The sequence below is a fragment of the Falco naumanni genome, chromosome 7 (assembly GCF_017639655.2).
Source record: "Falco naumanni isolate bFalNau1 chromosome 7, bFalNau1.pat, whole genome shotgun sequence".
Classification (NCBI taxonomy): Eukaryota; Metazoa; Chordata; class Aves; order Falconiformes; family Falconidae; genus Falco; species Falco naumanni.
Window position 1 is genome coordinate 21,360,037 of NC_054060.1, and position 22,442 is coordinate 21,382,478.

Genomic DNA, 22,442 nt, shown 5'->3' on the forward strand with positions numbered 1-22,442 from the left:
TAAACTAAATCAAGATCTGACCTGAAAAAGACTGAAACTGGAACCTTTCTTCACACATTCTTTGGACAGGAAAGATCTGGTGAGGCAAATTTTAAATATTTTTTTGCTTCTGAAGGTAAACAGATCTTAGATAGAGTAACAGTCTAAATTATATAATCAGCAACTAAAAGGTTGACTTTATTTTTTTTTTTTTAATTACGTGTTCAATTTGCCAGGTGGGGAATTTTTAGTGAAAGGTTGCAACACTGCCAAGCACCATTCTTCAAGGTATTCTTGACTTTCAAAGTCCCAGAGACTTGATTTTGCAGTACATCTGCATGGACAGGGGCCTACCTTGCATATTAGCAAGCCTGCAACCAAATGACAGGATCACCAGAGCTTGCACATTTGCTCCTACCTGAATATCAGCAAGCCAGTAATACAAAAAAAAGGAGAAAGTTTTTTTTTAAAAAATCAACACCACCAACAAAAAACTTCAGTTACATTCTAGAAAGCTTCTAGATCTCACAGGAGACTAATTTGCTTTCTAGTCTGCAGTCAGCAAAAATGGTCCTGGCCATTGAAATCATGCTGGTTTGTTTAACATTGCCTTGCTCCAAAGAAAGACTGCCTGCAATTTTGAACATCCCGTAGCAGTGAGGCAGAGCATGCTAGCCATCAAATTCTAGTTGTTCATTCCACTGACTGGAAAAATGCCTGCCGTTTGATTTCTTTTATAGGGCCACATTTGAGCAAGCAAAGTTTATAGAGATGACTTACCTAATTAGATTCAAAGACTGATTTGCTATCTCAGCGATAGTTTTTAAACGTTCAAATCTAGAGAGAGAAGCATTTTGTAAACAGGTGTGAATGACACTGCTCCATCAGGCATTAAATTGAAGCAGCTCCTGAAAAATAGTATCATTTATGCATTTAAGTTACCAATATTTCATCAACTGCTGTGTTTTTACACCAAATATCCCTTGTAGTGTACAGCCAATGATATTTCAGCAAGATTTCTCACCCTTTTAATAGCAGCATGGAACAGGCTACTGTGCTTCTCATGTCTTTTCTGACAGATTGATTTAAAAAGTCTCAAAATTCCCTCTGAGAAGTGCATCAGCCTTTGAAACAGGGCTATAAACGAGGTAATGCCTGAGGGAAAACAGTTGATACTTGCAGGCAGTTCTGTATTTCCAAAGGAACAACAGCTGGGAAAGGAAAAAGCTGTTTTCTCCTATGGTAATTATTTTATATTTATATTACAGTTGTACCCAAGGCCTCTGCACTAGGCAGCATGTGGATACCCAAGCACCCAACGGACATGCAAACTTGGCCCTTGTGCCAAGATGGCTGCTCCCCTCAGCCTGCACATACAAGGGCCTCAATGTCACATGCCCAAGCTGGAGAGAAAGCATTGCCCTTAACTCAATTTTTCCAGATGTTTGGATGTGACTTTCATACCATAGTAGGAGTTAACATTACCATAAGACAAGAAAAAAGCGTTCTAGCAGGTAAGCTTACTTTGCCACGGCTACAACTGCAGACTGAAATACACAGAGGACACAGGAGTGCCGAGTGCCCTGCATCTCTGCGGGGGCACAGTGAGCGCCTCAGCCCCTGTCAGCTTCGCTGTGTCGCCGACGGTGTCAAGTCGCCTCAGGGAGACACGAGCCCACCCAGTCTCCCCGAGGTGCGGAGGCGGCCAGGGCACCGCCGCCCCTCGGGCCGGGCCGGGGAGGGGGGGGCAGCCCCCACCGAGCACCGAGCCCGCGCTGAGGCAGCCGGGAGGGCGGGAAGAAGAAAGGCGGGAAACTCCCCCCTCAGAGCCGCAGGCAACACGCGCTGCCCTCACACAGCTTGGCACCCCAGCCCGGGCCTTGTGAAGGGAACACCTCTGTCACTGGTAGCTGTCTAAAATGCTTACGAGGGATTTAAAACTGTTTACCCCTTGCACACAGGCACAGGAAATGTTTAAATGTTTAAGAGGGAGTGAAAAGTGTTTGCCCCTCACACATGGGCGGAGAAAGTTGGGGCTCAGGGTTTAGTAGGAAAACCCCAAAACTAAGAGAATGGTTTTGCTTCTGCTGAGAAATTGAATCATTAAACACAGTAAGGGCTTTGAAACACCACAGAAAACAGACAGCAAAGGCTAAATACAGTTCATACAGTTTTCAAATTAAAGGTCTGAAAGAGACCCATTGTCTTAAAGTAAAACTTCAGTTTTATTTATGTTTTATTAGAAACATCGCACAGAGAGGCAGTCGTTCACAAGCATTTGTAACCTTGTTTATCTTTGGAAGGTTAGTTTCTCTGGCTATATGCTGTTAGGGCCTTTGGCAGAGCCAAGCAGAGCACTGCTGCCGAGAGAAGTGCACGCAGCACCAGAAAGCATACTACATCAGTGGTCTCGCAGATACAAAGGCAAGTCAAGGTTAGCTAGGCAAGTCAATCTTTTCTAGGATTACAGTAAAATGAAGAGCAAGAGAGGCACATTTGGGTTTCTTCCATCACAGTGTTCAGTCCTCTCCACCACACAGGTTCAGCAGTGCCCTCTGGTAATCCCCTTTTGTGTCTTGCTGTAAAGCAAGGGAAGAAAAATACAAAATATGTATGAGGAAACAGTCACAAAATATGAAATTATATGCATTCTAGTCTAAACCTGTGGGGCAGAATATGTTTCACAGTTGAAGCCTTGTCAGCCTGGAGGAAACTAAACTAAGTTTTACTTATGTGTAAACTGAAATTATTTATCATTCTTGCAATACAAATGCAAGGCCAAGGAAGGAGAGGAATTTTGGTACAAAAGAGAGCAACACAACAAAGGAAAGCTGAAGGACTCACTTCTGTTCCTTCTCACTGATCACTGCAAAGAACATATATCAAATTCACTATTTTGACAATTTGCTTATCTAAAATTGACATCTTTAGGAAAAGGTTCTGAACTTCATCTACACAAGGAAGAATGTATCGTATGCTGTTGTGAGGGTGTGTAGAAGATTAGTTTTCAAATAGATGCACAAGCTCTTTACCTATGCCCCAAAAGTTAAATAAAACCTAGCACCTATAGCTCCCGTCTGATCACAGAAATGGACAAAAATCACTCTAGCTAAAATGCCTACTCCCTGGGCACTGAAATGAAAGGGAGCAACCATTTAGGTGCTCTATTTTCATTCAGCAATTACAGAGCAATTAGTTTTTTTCTTTTCTTTTGGTCTGAGGCTAGGGACAGGTGAACAGAATTGTCTTTCATAACACATCAGCTGATTGCACAAAGACAACATACAGCCAAGTGGCTGCCAGGAGTTGTACCAGCTGTAGACACTAAAGTTAAAAAGTGGGTTTTTCAATAGGGCACGGACAATAACATAATGTTCTCACTGCAGCCTCTAAAACACCTCCCATTAATTCTAATAGTACAATTAATCCAATGAAGACTGATGCAAAGGTCCATGCAACTGATATAAAAAGAAAGCTGAAAAACTTACCTGGATAAAATAATAGAGAGATTTCCCGTATTTCCGCTTGAACTCACTCTTAATTTTCAACATGTCAACTTCGCAGCGGGAGACCATAATCCTGATCAGAACCTTGTCACGGGTTCCCTTGCCCTATAAGCAGATACACATTTAGAACTGTAATAGCTGAAATGTATAAAAGGCCACTGTACCTAATGGTAAAACTCCAGGCAACTGAGATGTAACAATAAAAGATTTCTGAGGTCATTATTATGATTCTGGAATTTGAGCACGAACATACCTTTCTCATCATCAGTGTTTGATCAACTTCCAGTCACCAGCCTAGCTGCTTAAGACTGTTAAGCAGCAGTTCTGGTTTACCAGGAAGTCTTCATGGAATTGTTTAGGTTGGAAAAGACCTTTAAGACCATCAAGTCCAACTATTAGTCTAGCACAACCAAGTCCACCACTAAACCATCTCCTTAAGTGCCACATCTAGACAGCTTTTAAATACTTTCAGGAATGGTCACTCAACCACTTCCCTGGGCAGCCTGTTCCAATGCTTGACAGCCCTTCCCATGAAGAAATTTCTCCTAATAGCCAACCTAAACCTTCCCTGGCACAACATGAGGCTGTTTCCTTTCGTCCTGTTGCTTGTTACTTGGGAGAAGACTGACACCCACCCCAACACAACAACTTTTCAGGTAGTTATTTGTGGAGAGCAATAAGGTCTCCCCTTAGCCTCCTTTTCTCCAGACTAAACAAACACCCCCAGTTCCCTCAGCCACTTCTCACAGGACTTGTTCTCTAGACCCTTCAGCAGCTTCACTGCTCTTCTTTGGACACACTCCAGCACCTCAACGTCTTTCTTGTAGTGAGGGGCCCAAAGCTGAACACAGTATTCACAGTTCCTGGTATTGCCTAATGCCTGTCACCAGGCAGTTCTCTTTCATCCCTTTCCTTGAGAAAATGTTTTGACACAAATTTAGTATTTTATTTTGGCATGTCAATAAAAGCTATTTCTGCTATCAGCTCTTTGTTACTTGCAAAAGATGTGTCTAAGTTTGCTAATTATAATCAGCTGGCCTAATACAGATCATTATTATATGATCCTTCCCTGTATTTCCTTATACCAGATGCAGCTGAAAAGATGGTCTAGGCTCATAACTATTGAAGAATGCATTTGAACAATGCTAAGTCATTGTGAATTTATTCACATGCTAGTCACACATCATATGAATAAAAGCACCTAAGCAATCAAAATTTGGTGAAAACAATGCCAAAAAAAAAAAAAAAAGTAGAAGGAAAGAACAGTCTTCCTTACCTTCATGGAATCATACAGTCTGTCTGCAAAGTACAGCTGCTTGTTCTGAATGCACTGGACTGGAGAGAGAGATAAGAATATTTAAACATCCTGCCCATACATGGAACAGCAAAACACAGAATCTTGGATCCATTTTTAAAGACATGATAAGTAGTCAAAAAAACGTTTTCAGCAAAATTTTCTCCAAAAGGGGACAGAGAAATTACTTTCACCCGAGTTGTTACTTAGAAGTTGTTTGGCTAAGCTTGTGGTTGAACCACAAATGCTTACAGTCTGAGGAAGTACTTCCCTCCCATTGCTAGTATTGTTTCAGAATGCTAGCCCTCCTCCACACAGGCCAGAACTCATTCTTCTGCTTCTATAAGCAACCTCTTTTCTGAAAACACTCATTGTATGCTAATCCATGAGATGTCCCCCTTTCAAGGCTGGGCTCTGTTTATTCTCCATTTGCATTACAGAACTCTCAGTTCACCCTTAGCCTGAAATGGATTTTCCTCTTAAAGAATTCCCTCTTAAACTTGGCAACATCCTTATCCTTATCCTTTTCCTGTCATGCCACAGTACCAGCCTCACACCCTGCCTCCCCATTTCAGAGATTCCAGTGCCAAATCGACTCTTTAATTACCCTCTGGCATCCTGCAGTGCTTGTCTTCTCTCACACACATGCTGTTCTCTCTCCAGCCCATGTCTATACTGAATACTTACTCTGTTCAGCTATAGTTCCAATCTTTTGTTTTGTTTGGGGAAACAAACATTAAGACTCCTTACCAAACAGAAGTGGAACAAACAACAGATGAGAGAACACATCCATTTTTATTTTCAGCTGGAAATCAAGGTTTCTATTTTGAAGAGGGAAAAAATATGCTTCTTTTCAATACCTGTAATGTGCTAAAACATACTAGTGGATCCAATAATGCCAGCACGTCCAGTTTATTTCTCATCCAACAGCACAGAGGAAGCTGGGCCCTATCCTTATCATGATTTACTGCAAGAGCACTGAAAATATCCTATCTAATAGTCTTTACTTCAGAGTAACTCACCAAGATTAAGGAAGGCATTCTCCAAATCTCCCTTAACTTCCTTCTTGATGCTCTCCAACATATCATACGGGCTATAGCTCTTGTACCTGTCAAACACTATCACAAGAAAGAAAACAGGTGAAATCAAAACCAGATCAAGAACTGGTAAAAGTAACCACCTGAATCAAAACCACAGAGACAGCAATGCAGAAATACATGATTTAAAAATACCTGTCCAAGTCCTTCTGAGACTTTTATATTAAGTACAGCCTAAGTTTGTCAGCTAATAGTGAAGTTCTATTGCTATTGCCTTTTTGTTTTCCTTGAACATCTCCATAATCTGGTAAAATACCATCTTAACCCTGTACTAGTGTTTTTTGAAACAACAGTGATTTAGGCCCTGAAAAGAAAAGCCTTCAAATGACTTTCCCATGTGCTTCTTACAGCAAAATCAGACCTGCTTTTGTGAGTCTTCACTGTCAGATTTAAACACATGATATAGCTAAGCTACCCTAGAACAGAGGGAAAAACTAAAGGGCTTCTCAAGGTCTCCTGCAACCATGTTTTCTAGATTTGTAACATTTTTGTTCTCAAGTGTACGTGATGTATAATTGAGCATTGTTACACCTGTGTAAAAAAAGAGCTCTACACACACATTCACACTGTGAGATTAACACATCCACAGAAATAACTGTATTTTCTGAAAGAAATTAAAAGCTAGGACATGAATTAAGATTTATGAGACCTCCTATTTTTTATGAGTGCTTTTCACACTCATTTCAATCATATCTGGGACAAAATAGTTACCACTTCAGTATCATTTTCTCTTCTAGGAAAAAAATAAATCTGTCTCTTGAATAATACCTTTCTGCAGGTGGGGGACACTTCTTTCAGTCATAATGTTGATCCACTTGGGGACATCCGTTCCCTTTCTCTTCACACCAGCATCATAGAGCTCCTGGGGTTAGAATGAAAAGCAAAATCATTAAAATCAGGAGTTACACAAGAAGCCATTGCAAATGTATACCATTTCCTTACTGTAAAACAAGCACTCCTGGAACTGTGTCAGTGGGAGAAACATAAACGGACACATGGTTACACAGACCACCAGGACAAGATCTATGGATCTAGTCCAAAACTAAGCCTAATTATTTCATATTTGCCTCTGTCTACAAATTTACTCCATATTTAACTCTGTTTACCTCTAAGTGAAGAACTGCTCTTGACAGGTACAGATGTAATAAGACAGATATAGATGTAATAAACAAGCATCAGCAGCCACTAAGTTCAATGATACTTCTCTGAATCTTACACAATTACTTGGTTGCAACCAGCGTTCACAATGTATGCGTCTCCTTTTGTTACAGACTCTCTCTCTCAATATGCCTAAGGGAAATACCAGAGAGCTTCTGTGTAAGTACTAGTCGGTAGCAACCCATGAAAACTGATAAAACTGACAACTGAAGTTACCAGGATTGCAAGTGGCAAACACCTTGACAGCATGCAAACATTACTGTGCAAGAGAATCTGAAATATACTTTCACACCTACTTTCATAAATGCTTCTCACTCCCACAGTATTTGTACTTTCAATATCCCCAAAAGCTTGAGCAACTTAAGACATTTAATGGTATTACCAGCACTTACCCTAGCATCTTGGTCAATCAGCTCATAATCAATCACAGAGCTATCTTCACACCTTTTGCCCTTCGAACAAGGACAGCAGTATTTAGAAGATGTTTAATATACAGTTAGCAGTTTGCTATACACGTTCTTTTCGCTTTGATTTTTTTAACCTGAATTTGCTAAAGAGTAACAGTACGCTCCACCCCCATTTTAAAGATGCTGCTACAAATGCTGCATTTCCAAGACAGTGAAAATATAAGGAAATTGAAAAGTGAATCATAAATCCAATTGTTTTACTGGCAGCCATCAGTCAGTTACCAAAGGGCCGTCACATTAGGAAAAGTGGAAAAATATGAACAGACCTACCTTGGCCAGGGCAACCATTAGCTTGCGGAAGTCACCAGATGTGTCTGATATAATGTCCTTTTCCAGTTCTGTCTTGTACACTAGAAAAGAAGAAATTATTTGCAAGTAAATGGTATCCTACAAATACTCCTTTACTAGAAAAACAGCTGCTAATTACTGTGTTTTATGCACATAAACAGCTACAATCCAAGTCAGGTGTGGAAGACAATGTAAACAAAAGCATGCTTGCATACTGCAGAAACAACAGTGCTACCACCTAGTCAGGAGAGTTTCAAATCAAAGTCTGTCATGGAAAGGTAACAGGAAAGCCTGAAACTACTAAAAGGATGGGAATACTGTTTTAAGCTCGGTATCTTGTTAGATCATTCTTAGCTACCAATTAATGTTTGTTTGGTTGATAAAAATAGTATTTAGGTCTTTTCTGTTCAGGGATTTGACCGGACAACTGCAAATACAAATTTAATGCAAAAGACAAAATTTGTTATGATGAATCAAAGGTATGCTCTGTGCGATTCTGGTCTGATGTCTGAACTTTTCCATTGCTTTCCAAGTGGGTACGCTCTATATTGCCAGAAAATCACATTCTTTCCTCTTTTCAACAGCAACCTAATCTACAGCAGCAACACACTCTTTGCTGATGTTTGTTTGGGTTTTTTTTTGTTTTGTTTTGTTTTCGGCGTTTTTTTGTTGGTTTGGGGTTTTTTTATATATATTGTCCATTAAGACTACATGAGTTTTGCTTGTCCTTTTTGACTTAGCTGGCACTTTACCACAATTGCTTGACACCTATTAAGCACTAGCACACAGCAGTTTTCTAATTTCAGTCTATTTGCAATGAAGTTGAACTCTGAAGCTCAGGCAAACCAACAGGCACTGGACAGCTGCACTACTTAACTGCAATAAACACAACCAGAACGGCTAATATAAAAATAAAAGTAGTAATTTTTGAGGATGGATCTTAGATCACTCGTATATATACTTATAATTAATTAAGAATCATAGCTTCAATCAGATAACATGCTTTAGAGAAGCTGAAAAACAGAATATATGCTTTTATGAAGTTTTATTTCATGCCTTTTTTGGCCAGTCTACCAAATAAACTTACAAGCACGTTTCAGTAGATTTCACATTCACCTACTTATTACATAATTGATCCTAGAGTCCATAAATCTGACATCATCAATTCTGTTGCTATGTAAGCTACATGCATTCTGTGAAAAAAAACTCATCTAGACACAACTTTCACAAGTGGTAAATGTTCCCCAATTTGCTTGCTACCAAGCAACAAGATGAAACTATAAAACACAGACGAATATCCAGGACACCAGTACAAAATACTCTCTTATGTTCAACTGCCAGAAGATCAAAGCAGATGCTGTGTAACTAATAAAGTCACACCCAGGTGAACTTATCCAAGTAACTTAGTGTAAAAACACAGTGCATTGAAACTTTCAAAGTAAACTTACTTTCCTTGTAGACTCTGTTAATCTCACTAAGCTCCTGATTTGTTCGCGAGCAGATGATTTCAATGAGCGTGTCTTCATCAGTTCCCAGACCCTGTAACACATAGATGATTCAATTAGGTGCTAGAAATGAACAGGCATACTTGAATGGTTTAAAAATATTTTACAGACATCTCCATCCTCCCACTCTAACAATTTAACAACCATTCAGGGATATTTTTTGCTAACTGTGCCTCAGAAACCCCAGATGGAACATTTTTAGTTGCCAAATACTACTCCGATAACTTTGAGATCCTATAGACATTATCTCTGGGCAACGTGCCTTTGCTGTGAGCATCTGTAACACTCAGTGGCCGCTCCACTAGCATAACTGGATGAGATCAACTTATCACGGCCCATGTATGATTATTTTCTGTCCACTGAGAACACAGGAAGAAAATCCGATTTTTAGCATGCAAATGGGCAGCAATCAACTACTACTTCCCTGCTTTTCTTCCTCATCTCCCTCCATACACCTCCTCCACTGTAAATGCAAAGCCAAGGACGACACCAACATTAGCTTTGGCTCTGTCTCCAAGTCAGCAAAGATTTAAGCATGTTCTGAATTTCTAGCTTATAGACCCTCTTGAATTGTCCCTATCTTTCATGTACTTCACAATGCACAAATACAGATGAAACAACATTACTATTAGCTGTATTAAGAAATAAAAATTTATTTAGTACGACAAACTAAATATTCAGATTTTAAATTTTTTTGAAAAAGCTGAATGAATTGAGAGGTCTTATGTAATATTTCAAAGCCACTTTTGTAATCAAGGTCAATGAAAAATCAGTACTTTGAATTAAGCTGCATTACTACAGTTTAAAAAGTGATATGGGTATTAGCACTATTACAAAAATACAAACCACATCAACATGTATCAGCTATCAGTTAAACCTTCTAGTAGCTCCGATACTCCAAAATAATGTGGCTTGATCAATGTGCTCTAAACCTCGTTCAATTATTTTACACAGATAAACAGTCAAATTAAAAAAAAAAAATTAAAATGCTTACACTGCAATGTTCTTGCACCTGGAGAAAGACAGGAAACTCTGAAGGACAGGCTCAGAACAGAAAACTAAGTTGGATGAGCTGAAGATGCTTCTCTCTCGCATGACCATTAAGGATGTCTGGGTTACTAGTTGGTACCGCTACCTAGCAGCCAGATGCCTCAATATTTTGAAATTTTTTTACGAATAGGCCCCATTGGCAATTTTTAAATTGTTTTGTTTCTTACCTACCAGTGAACAATGTTCATGCTAATCTCATTACCCTCATCTTCCAGCATCACCAGGAGATGGAAAAAACACTCCTATGCCTCCTGTTAGGATGCTATTTGTTAAGCCCATCTGTAACAGAATGCTACTTTGTATGTGGCAAAAATGGGCATGGTTTCCACAGGACTCCATGAGGAGTCTGCTGGATAGCATCTTGGGAAAACTTCTCTGCAGTCTTTTGCATGTGGAAAATGGAGGTAATTATGTGGAAAAGTACCCTCCTGGAAAAAGTGTTGCTATTGAAGGAGGGGCGGGGGGAAGAGGAAGAGAGGACTAAACCCAAACAGTTTTATAAAAATGGCTTACAGCTAAGAGAATTAGGAAAGCTTTCCACAGAGTGGTTCTAATGGGTATTTGGGGAAGAAATGAAGGCTAACAAAATTAAAGATTTTCTAAAAATTTTTTGAAGTATTTCATAAGAAAGTGTGCCAGAAAAAGAATTAACTCCTCAGAGATAATTTTACTCAACTTTGATTCCCATGTCATAGTTTATGACGCTCTATGTATCAAGTCAAACTTAAGCTCAGGCATGTTCAGAACATTAGACTAGGTGCCTGGGAGTGGGGAATAGCTGACCTACAGAGAGAATACAACATTCTACATTAGTGGCTATTCTGAGATAATGGCCTGGTCTGCGGGCTGTATATACAGCATAAAAGCTATGTAAGTATATGGTCATCCTAAATATATCACATGTAAGACGCTTAAAGAAACCCAAACGCAACAAACCGAACGATTTTGATTCACAGTAAATTACGGCTAGCCTCTACTTAAACCAGAAGAGGGCAGCATGTGGTTACTCAAATAATGGATTTGGCCCATAATTAGAGTTACCATCTTCATACTGGGTTGGTTTTTTGGGTTTGGGGGTTTGAGATGGGTTTTTTTTGGGGGTGGTGGTGGGTGTTTTTGTTTGCTTGTTTGCTTTTTAATTGCTTTCATAGTCTGGAGAAATTAATTAATTGGGTTTTTGTCTTGTTCTGAATTTCAACAGACAATACTTGATTTTTAATTATTTTAAAAAATACGAACCTGAACAAGTCCATTCAAAATTTATGTGATGATGACAAATACAATCTCTCAAACCTTAGTTTGCTTAGAAAGATGGATACACCGGTATGAGCACCTCTCAAAAGTCTTGATTCAGTGGCCTGCAGCGTGGATATTTCTGAAGTAGCAATCTATTCCATGCTTGCCTGTGATTGTAGGGGACCGAACACAGTGACTCACTGCTGTGCTGTTTCTCCAACGACTGCTTTTGATGCCCCATCCTCCTTCTCATGTTCTACACAGAGGCAGGTTTGGTACAGGATGTTCTTTCAAGATCAGTGATATAAGCCAGTAACTGAAAACTACTGTTTAAGCCTATAAATGCTAACGGAGGATTTAATAGCTCCAGCTAACAGCTGCTCTCTTAATGTCTTTTTGTACTATGAGCCTATATATTGTTTTTTAAGAGCAGTCAGCAAAGCAGCAACCAGCCAGGACAGCTTATCACTTATTCCTGACCTGATGAAAATTATTTCTTTCCTTAAAGAGAGGATTTAATTAACAGTTTAAAAATCAGATGGTTCCAGAATTTCATTTTGGATGCCTTGCAACTGGATACTTAAACTGTAGTACTAAAATAAAATAGTAATCAGTGGACAAGTTTGAAATTTGTGGCCTTGGACATGAAGTCCATACTCATTCTTGAGACAGCGACATCAGACTAACATACCTGAATTTCAAAGCTCATTTACCTTCATGGCAGCTTTCAATTCAGAGGCATCATACTGTGCTGGTGTCTTCAGCAAGCCCAAGATCACTGCCTCCAAATGACCTGACAGAGCAGACTTGAGCGCTGCAGAAAGTTCCTGCGAAAAAGGAGGGATGATGGAAGAAAGAAATTAATGCTTACTTCTGATCTCCAGAGAATTTAGCCTGTAGTGCTTTAAGTCTCCAAGCCTACTGTTTCTTACACAACTGACAAGGAAACAGAACATAAAGAGCTTTTCTTTAGTGAAAGCATAAGAAAGAAATTAGGGCAAAGGAATTTTTTCTCATCCTTTGAAAATAAGAAGAAATCCACCAGTGGCTGACAAAGTGCTGGGAAGCATGGTGCAGACACATCTGAACAGCTCTGCTCCAGTCTTGAAGCGCTGACACTTTGCTGGAGCTAATAAGCACAGTGGATCTGCTTATTAGCGGATCCGAGTTTGACTCCCTGTGGTCAGTGCTTCACCAACATACTCCCATAGTTTTCCCAGTAGCACTGTTTTTCCTGTTTTCCCAGCCTTTTACTAGCTGAGACATCGGAAAATTGCCTACACAGTTATTCCACTGTACAGGCCTAGTTCCTAAACAGCTAGTTGAAGAGAAAAAAATTGTCCCTAAGCACAGAAGAATTACCCCTGTCTTCAAGGAAACTATCAGAAGAGCACAGTCAAACTCTATTGTTAATTTTTAGTCAGTCCTAAAGAGAGAAACAGTCAGGTATGTTCACTTCACAGGATACATGCAAATGTGTAGAAAATAAAGTCAGAGGCATGCCCTCGTTCATGGGTTTCAGATGCAACTTGCATAATGCTAATTACCAGCTCCATTGTAGCATACTTACAAAGCTGAAATCCATTTGATCAGCCTGGGCTTCACACAGATCAAAGTATTCCCTAAGCTAAAGTCTGCAGCATTGAGAAGGGAATTGCTACATTTCAATTGCTGGTTTCTACACTAACAATCTGTGAGCTTGAGGAGCCAGGAAAAAGGGGGTAGAGAAAGTGACCTCAACAAAATTGCGGAGAAGTTTGTACCAGAGAGATAAAGAGCCAAGGCACCTAGTTCATTTCCAGAGTCATCTATTTAATCCAGGGCGCTAATATATGCTAATACTGTACGCGCTTACTGCATGAATTGGCCAAGACAGTGCATGGGGGTTTGGGGCATCTAGCTGCTTTAGTCTCAGAAACATTGTAGTAAAATAACTCAATTTTGGATATAATGTTTCATTGTTTATTTGTGTGAAAACAGGTTCTTCAGCCATTGGCTGAAACAGCAAAGATACCACATCTCTCTATAATAAATTTTAGGGCAATGCCATGAATTCCAATCAGTTGAGTGAAGTTTTTGCCATTTTTGCACTTTGGTGTGAAGGCTGAAGGAAATACAAATCACTGCAGTAGGATTTACCAAAGTAACTGCAACAAAACACCTCAAACTGAACCAAGCACCTGCCCTCACATTAGCAGGCTTCTGGAGAAGGTAAGGTCTTCTCCCCCCACCAGGACAGCAGGGTCTCCGCTCCACCATTCTCTGCCACAGCTAGGAGTGCTCTAAGAGAGAGGTGGGGAGCAGATAACAGACATTGTTATTTTATAAATAGCAAAGAAAAAAGGTTTTACTAAGTGTTCCAAATGAGCATCCGGATATTAGCAGTTCATTCCAAAGTTAGAGATTATTGGCTGCAGTTCGGACTGACCAGAAATACATGAAGACACCCATGCAAAATCCTAGTATTCACAGTTAGCTCCATAAACACTGGTGATGGGGAAAGATTGCATAGATCAAGCACCGTTCCTCAAGATTACCAATAGTTTCCATTAGACACAGCCCAACTCTAAGGAATGAAAACAGAGGTAGGTCTGACTTTTTAAAATTATAAAAATCTATTGAGAAATCCTGCAGCACACAAAACAAGCAGCCTAGTATAACACGACACATTGCCAGAGAAATATGAACAACCTGTTGCCAAAGAAAACCATGAGATACTGTCCCTAGAAGTTATACCTACATATCTTTTCATATCCCACTTCCTCCTCTCTTGCCATTCCCTTGTTTACTTCATTGAGTGGTTTTTACTGCAAATTTCCATTGTTTCTACAGACTGTTCTATTATTTGGCACTTGTTAAACTTGATAAACTCAGTTTGCTCTTGGGTCACAGCAAGGAAAAAAGGTGAGAGAGAAACAGATGAAAAAAAGCTGCAGATTTTCTGGACTGTGCATTTTTGTGGTCATGCAGAACATTTACCAAAGCTTTAAGCAACACATTTCACCAAGGAGCCCCTTTACGCACGCTTCCCCTAGCGCACACAGGGCCTGACCGCCAGGGTGTAGATGTGTGCACACACGCATGCATCCAACTTGTGCCTGCTTCTGCATGTGGCTATAGCAGCCATGCATTAAAGTTAGTGAATTTCCAAAATTCAACTCTAGATTTACATTTGGTTTCAGATGAGCATTCTGGGCTGCTATGGGACGACTACCATTTGGGGTCTGGCAAACCTGAAAGAGATACATTTGTCATAATCCTAACTCTATACAATTTTTCCTGAGTTTTGTGGGCGTAACACTTCAATTACAGTAAGATTTTCTAAAGTTCACAGGTCAAGAGAACTGCTCTTGCCTTCCAGATAGCAAGACTCATTGAGCAGAATTCTCCACACATTTTACAGATTGCTCTCCATGAGTAGATCAGTACCTAAGGTATTTCTGAAAGAATAGTTTCTAGGGTAGTTCAACTCATTATATCACTTTCTTCCACATCTGCAGTGTTCATAGCACAACTGACTGTATTTTTTCTCACTTAAGCTAGAACTGTGAACAGAAACAGAATACTTGCCTTATGCTGAGTTGTTTAAACAACAGCAAGCATTTCCCTTTCATCTTTTCCTTCAAACTGAGGCATTTCAAGTCAATGGCTTTTCACTATTGTTTAGCATATTTCACCAGGGAATCCTGTGCCTGCCTGATGTGTCACCTGTTGAGATTTCTAGAGGTGCTAAGAAACCACTGTCTCCAACAGATGTCAGTTCCAGCTGTGCATACTCAACCAATTTGTAAGTCCCACCAGTTCTAAACTATGACAGTGTGGACAAAATGGATACATCTTTAATTTCAGTGAAAAGATAAAACAAATAATACTTATTTCCAGTTTATACCCAGTTAACTGTGAAACTTGCAAGCCCTGAAAAAAAATCTAACTGTCCACAAGAAAAATATTCAATACTTGGTATTTCTTCATATTTTGCTACCTTTTTAGTTCTCCTCTGATAGGCAAAAGCAATATCCTGCCTCTGTTCATTGCTGCGGTTTGTCAGGATGTTGATGATGGTGACCTCATCCACACCTATAAAGACATAAGACAAAGAGTTAAAGAAGCTTTCTTGTTACTGTTCTCTTGGTATTTGTATGTCCTCTGACACTCACAACATAGCATATGTGACATCTGGAGCAGAGCTCAACAGCTCTCATTAGTTAGTCTATGTCATGTCCTGGCCCTAGCAGAAAAGGCAACCAATTACAACCCAAATTTTTGATGTGATTCAGATCTTGGTGTACACAGGCATGTATACACCTCAAAAAGGTCTAGTTTGTGACCAGCTTTACTAATTCTGTTTCCTTTGTTTGTCTGTGTACTTGTGTTCGGTCACTAAGTGTTCTGCAAGAACACAGGCTTTAAAATTGATGTGAACTTGTACTTACTAAAGCCTGCCCTGTCATTTTGATTGACTGTTTTCAAATAAGGCTTAAGAAAGCACCTGTATTTTCTATTTAACACATAGTCACTTAACTATGACTCTAAACATAAAAATGAGAAAAAACAGTGTATTTCATTATCTCAGCAGCTCAGAAGACAGATGGGGTTTTTGACACTGGAAGAACTACGTATGTGCTACTTTCTTTGAAATATTCACTCGAAGATCCATGCCGAGTTTTAACTAGCATGCCCAGAGGACTTGGATGCTCAAACTCCCAACCAATCTTTTAAGTGAACTATGTACCAGTAAAGGTTTAGTTTTAAGTGAAGTTTTCCGAATCCATGCACTTAAATGCATAAGGAGATCATTAAGATTTTTTGTGAGTTAAAAGCCAAAGCATCTAGAGTTCAATACTCGGTTCTCAGTAGAACCTAATACACACCACAGTTTTAGATCCTGTAGGGATCATCGATGCAGATCAATGCATATAGAGAAAAAGCTTTATGTTGTACAGGAAGCAGGATTTCCAGATGTTTTTTCCTAAATAGAGCTAATTGCTACTCTATGTTATTTCCAATGCAGGCAGCATCCTGTGACTTTTTCACTTGCTGCTGTTTACTGCTACCAACTTGCACTTCAGATTCCCCCTCGTTTTCCCCACTTCACTTGCTGCTTTCAAACTGGATTCTCCTGAACTTGCATTCCCTGGACTGGCACAGTTCTTCCTCTGATCACAATTCTCACCACAGCTTGGCCTTGGCAACTCAAAAGATATCCCAGAGCTTGGCTGGGCTGGAGGCTCTTGAGCTTCTTGAGATAAACGTGGAGCACCTGACTTAGCTCTGTAACATGTTACAGGGCTCTGACCCAAGGGACATACAATTACCACGGCCTGCAAACATCCATGTCTCTCAAAGCGCTCTCTGCAAGGACAGCTACCATTTGTTTGTTCACATCAACAGAAAAAAAGCCAAGCAAGCTGTATTTACATTCCCTTAACTAAGTATTAAAGTCATATTAAATAGTTTCCCTTACTATGAGAGCTTATAGAAACTGCCCTTGCAAGAACTCAGTCTCTGTTACTCAAAGGAAAATGTTTAGAAATGCAAGTCCTCCTGCCACAAGGTAAAACAACAGAATTGTTAACAACAGATATGAAGCAGCTGGGGCAGGGGGTGAGGGAAAGAGCTGGACTAACAAATAAGAAGAAAAGGGTGGCACACTTTGACACTGGGTGTATCTCAACAGAACTGAAATGGTCAGTCCAGGTGTACTTAAATGGTAGGTGTTTGAGATTTCCAAAGGCCTGGATGAGGACACACTAGTTTGCTCAAACAGAATCTGATTTTGAACTGAATTTTCTTACTCAGTTTGAAATAGCAAACACAGCTACATTTTTGCAAGACAATTACAATCTTTTTCTTAGAATGCTTTGTAAAAAGGTACAAGTGAAAGAATTGGAGCCCCCTGCCCCAATTCTTCAATGCACATTTGTGTCTATATCGCTGTATTCAGCCCCTAGGTAAAATGTCCATTTGTATTTCATGTATATTATTGGTTAAACAAAGCTCTCTGGCCATGCCATTCAAGCTCAGGTGGTGAGTAACAGCATAGCTGGAAGTAATGTCCGGATAATAAAGTCTTCCAAACAGAAGAGTTAGCAGAGTTTATAAATGGATGGACAGAGGAGGCAGCTAGAATAGCTCTCGTCATTATGCTCAAATACCAAGCTAACCTATAACTATGCTGCGTAACCATTTGTTTTGGACTATTCGAGGCTAACTGGTGAAGCTTAGAAGAGGCAAAACTCATTCTCAGTATTATGCATCTAACACAGCGCGTATTCTTCTGCAACAGGAAGATACTGTATATCTGGGGTTTTTAGTCTGATGAGTTGTGTGCCAGGTTTTGAAGCAAATAGATGAGTCTAATCTAGAGGTCAGAGCAAGCCCAGAGTTTCAACTCAAGTCTCTCCATTTACTCCAAGTATTATGAATAGCTTCTTTCACATTTGCACACACATCAGTGTAAATGATGATTTTTTGAAAAAACCCAGAAAAGACTGGATCAGCAGCTACTAGCAGGAGTCAAATCCCTGCCAGAATCCATCTACATTTATTTTCCTTATTACCCAAAGCAACCCCACAGCAACTGGAAGCAAAGGACTGCAACAGATATTATAAAATTAACCATACAAAGCACGAATGTTACAAAAGACCTTTTAGCCACTAGCTACAGAACCTAAAATGATGAGTCACATCCAAAATTCCCTTCTCCCTCTTCACCACATTTTTCACGATGAAATACTGTACTTGATAGCCTCACATCCTTAGCTCACGCTGAGGCAGACCTACATCAGTGCTCTTATTCACACAAGTTTGGCCTGCAAAAGCCAAAAGGCCCTGGAAAGCATCGTCTTAGTTGCAAATTTTCGTTTGAAAACATGCTGACTGCACATTTCAGCCATAATCTAATCCTGCACATTTTAAACTGTTCCCATTTTATGAAAGAAAACAAATTCTCCCAGCACAGAAACGGCCACACACAAACACACTGACACTGGGCCTTTCAGCTGTTGCAGGGCCAACAGCTAAGCCAATCTCTTGAGCTTTTTAATAAATCCTAAATTTAAACCATTCTTGGCATTCAAAAAAGGCAAATGACATTTTCAAGTTTTATCACAATTGTGATAGATTAGAAGCCCACAAACATTTGCATCCAAGTGTTTTATTCGTACACTTTGTGGATGGAAATATGAAGTTAAGTCATTGCTCTGGCATTTAATGGGAAATAAGTGCTTGTACTTCACGCTTGGGAATCGTACAGCACGGACAGGATGCTGACTCACATCTGCTGAGACGGGGTGGAGCAGTACAGCAGCTAAAATATTTTTCTTTGCTGTTCACTAAAATCTCTGGCAGTTTCAGGGTAATGAAACAGAGTTTTATTTCCAAATTTATTCTGGCTGCGCAGATTTTATCAGTGTATTTCTGTCAATGGGCAACTGAAAATTAGATATTGTGGCTCATGATTTTTTTTTTTTAAATAAGAAAATTCCTTGCAGATTGAAATGCAATTTGATAGGGGAGGAGGGGGCAGGAAGCAGATCTTAAAAAACCCCTCTCTGATCATTAACCACTTCTAAAAGAGGCAATCTATTACTTTGGTCAGATTGCAATGTTATGGCTCAATTAGCAAAAGAAGAGGAAATTAACACAACCCAAATGATCAGTTAGAGTTTTAAATTTTTTTGTTTACAAGACATTGTACTTCAATTTCCATGGGCCAAAACAACAGCACCAGCATTGTTCTGAACCAAATGGATGGTACAGACTGCCACTTAACTTTCTAGGATGAGGTGAGAAGAGAGCTAACGAACTTTTATTTTTCAAGAGCTAGCATGCATTCATCCAGCTTATTTACTAGAAGTCTGTCCTCTTAAATTTCTTTTTCAAGAACAGCATGGACAGAATACCAGAAGCTATTTCTGTCCTATCAATATCTAGGTACTACAGAGATAATCAATCTGCATGAATGAATTAAATGGGGTTGCAACTGGCCTCAAATTATTAGTGGGAGATTTACATCAGTAGCCCTTGTGAGACGCTAACACCATTTTGCATCTGGTACTAACACAGTCTTAGGACTATTTGACTGAGCTCGTGATCTGCAATGTCTTATTTTCAGTGGATAAAATCCTGGTCCCACTGGAGTCAAAGGGAAACATTTAGATAAAATAAGACCACAATTGCAGCTCTGCTATTTTGCTTAGCAAGATTTCACCAAACCATGTTGCAACGAGATATTTCTTTACTGATACTATTAATACTCTGAATATGTGACTGATGCAGTTTGGCACATTTCAGGCACTGTCTTCCCCCACCAGCATGTCAGCATATTTCATTTAAACTTCTGCATTAAATATTCTCTTAAAAGGTATGGGCACGTTGGATGTATTATATAAACAATGAATTAATCTCACAGAAGACCCCTGTTGTGGTCTATGTTTAGGTCCCATGTTTACACCTCATCATTGTTTTACCAGTTTCTGAATACAATTAATTTATTATAGACGCATGTTCTAAGCACTTTCCTACAACAAATTTGTGTTTGAATTCTGCCAGTCATGGAACAAAAAAGTATAACCCGAGACCTCAATACAAGGTTGCAGTTTAGGTTGCAATTAATTAACTATTCACAACCCAGTCTGATAATAAAATTATTTAACAAACTATTTGAGAGACACACAGACGGAAAAGGCACGCTTCAGCAGTCGTCTTTCCTTTTAATTAATTAAAGAAAAAAAATTAATTTAATTAATTTTTTAATAAAATTAAAAAAAGAATTAAAAGGAAACCTAATATATGCTCTGTTAATACTGTTCTGTTTAACTGGTTTCTTCTATTTAGGCTCATATACTCGAGCTAATCTAAACACAGGGCACAATGGAGCACTACAGAAATTAAATAGCCTCTTGTCCTATACAGCAAAAAGCCAACACTTATAAGCAACATGCTAAGGCACCAGACGAACTCACTACAGAAAAAACTAAGTAGCACAAAATGAAACTGGCCCAGCAATGACATTTATTACAAGAGGAGCAAGCCAGAACTGTTAACAAGTTACTTGCATTACGCAAACTCTAGGATGAACTGTTGCTAGCTACAAACTGATTGTATATCAAATAGAGCTATTTTTCCACATCTCCCTTTCTAGGCTGTTGGATACGTATAACCCCCCTGCATTTAATCCAGCTCCACTCAAAGCTCAGCAAAGGGCTGGGCAATATATTTGTGCAGGATTGTTTCTGCAGATAGATCTAAACCCTAATAAAAATATCACAGTATTTCCCACAGATCCCACAATAGATAAAGAGATGGCTAACCCCTGAGGAATTAATCTGAAGAGTGTGAATGAATGCTGGAATATGTAGATATTATACAGAGCAGTTCAGACACTCTACCCCAGCTCTTTGCCCTAAACCAAATACACTGTTCAGCCAGTAAAACAAGTTTTGTCCATTTTACACACAATCACCAAAATGGAGATTCATGACTCTGACTCAGGGAGTTCACATTACTGCAAAACAGCTGGATAATTAATTAGATGGTAATTTTTCAAAACTGGCCCACTCTGACTGCAAATATTATACTTGCATATTGTTTATATCAAAATGCAAGAGGTATAACCCAAATGGTTTTTCCCTTTCTCAGCGGAAGAAAAGTTGTAGAATTTGAAGTACTGATGAGTCAAGAGAAAAAAGTGAACACTTTCAGTGATAACCTCAGCAATTCTTGGCTACAAACTTCAAAAGTATATTCAAAGCATGCATTTAGAGAGTTCAAAATCTAACTTGGTCAAGATTTCATCAGTGAGGTCTGAGAAATCAAACACCTCCAAAAATAGGTATCGTAGAGTAAGGATATTAAAATGTTGGCCTTGAGACACAGGTGTGGTGGGGTTTTTTTTGGTGTTTTTAAATTTTGTCTTTCTTTCCTTTTTTGTTTTGTTTTTGTTTTGTTTTCTTTTTCTACACCAGCATTCTAGCTTACAAGCAGAATCAAAACCACAGCGCATGTTCCTCACCTTTGGTCTTGATGGCTGTTTCCAGGGCAGCAGCATCCCGGTCAGCATCAAAATTTGAGTAGGCCTTAACGGTGGCATACGCACTTGGTGGGAGAGAATGCTAGAAGAAAAAGAAGGAAAACAACCTCAAAGTTAAACCATTTAATCCTGTCCTTGCTGCAGTTAGGAAAACGTGTGCCTCTTCGTCAACTAGTGTTTAGCCAAATTTTTAAATACAAGAACTGCCATAGGGTATCTGTGAAAATGGAATTCTGCTAAGAGCCACCAATCTCTGTTCTCCTGATATGTATTGTCCAGAAACCCACTCACAGCTATGCTTATTATATACAAATAACTATCATATATTATTGCAGCAAAAACCTAACAAATTCCAAGTTTACTCACTAAAACTCAGTCTTCTAAAATCTGGAGTTTTCTGGCTAGATCTGAAGGAAATTGGCTACAGAAAGATAATTCACAGAAATTTTAAGTCTGAAGTTTTTTAGATTTGAAGCCAATACCTTACTTTGGATTACAGGTTATAATCATATTTTAAAAAAAGAAAAAAAAGAAAAAAAAAAGAGGAAGATGGAAGATTAACAGTAATTCAGAACAAGTTTTGTGCCCTATATCATGGAATTTAAAGGTAATAAACCCCCCCACTTTTTAAGCCTATAGTTGTAGAAAACAGAAGTTACTATCTCCTTTTGGAACTCTATGCCTGCTGATACTTGGTTTAAGCAGCACGAGGCTAAGAAAATCAAATGACATTTCAAACTACCTGTGCTGAGAATAAAAGGATTTGCAGGTAAGATCACTTAGTAAACAGTTGCAACATTTTATAAGTTACCAGATGTTATCAGCTGTT

General features: G+C 39.2%; 1 protein-coding gene across 1 annotated transcript in view; it reads right to left on the reverse strand.

The window, feature by feature from the left end:
• Nucleotides 1–2,180: 2,180 nt before the first annotated feature.
• The window catches only part of ANXA2 (annexin A2), a 28,030-nt gene continuing 7,768 nt past the window's right edge, over nt 2,181–22,442 (reverse strand). The window contains exons 3-13 of the mRNA XM_040600048.1: nt 21,596–21,695; nt 15,563–15,657; nt 12,294–12,407; nt 9,238–9,328; nt 7,772–7,851; nt 7,427–7,486; nt 6,645–6,738; nt 5,802–5,897; nt 4,762–4,820; nt 3,468–3,590; nt 2,181–2,558 (exon numbers count right to left, since the gene is read on the reverse strand). Coding sequence (XP_040455982.1) covers nt 2,499–2,558; nt 3,468–3,590; nt 4,762–4,820; nt 5,802–5,897; nt 6,645–6,738; nt 7,427–7,486; nt 7,772–7,851; nt 9,238–9,328; nt 12,294–12,407; nt 15,563–15,657; nt 21,596–21,695 — 972 coding nt within the window. The 3' untranslated portion in view covers nt 2,181–2,498. The remainder of the gene's footprint in view (nt 2,559–3,467; nt 3,591–4,761; nt 4,821–5,801; nt 5,898–6,644; nt 6,739–7,426; nt 7,487–7,771; nt 7,852–9,237; nt 9,329–12,293; nt 12,408–15,562; nt 15,658–21,595; nt 21,696–22,442) is intronic.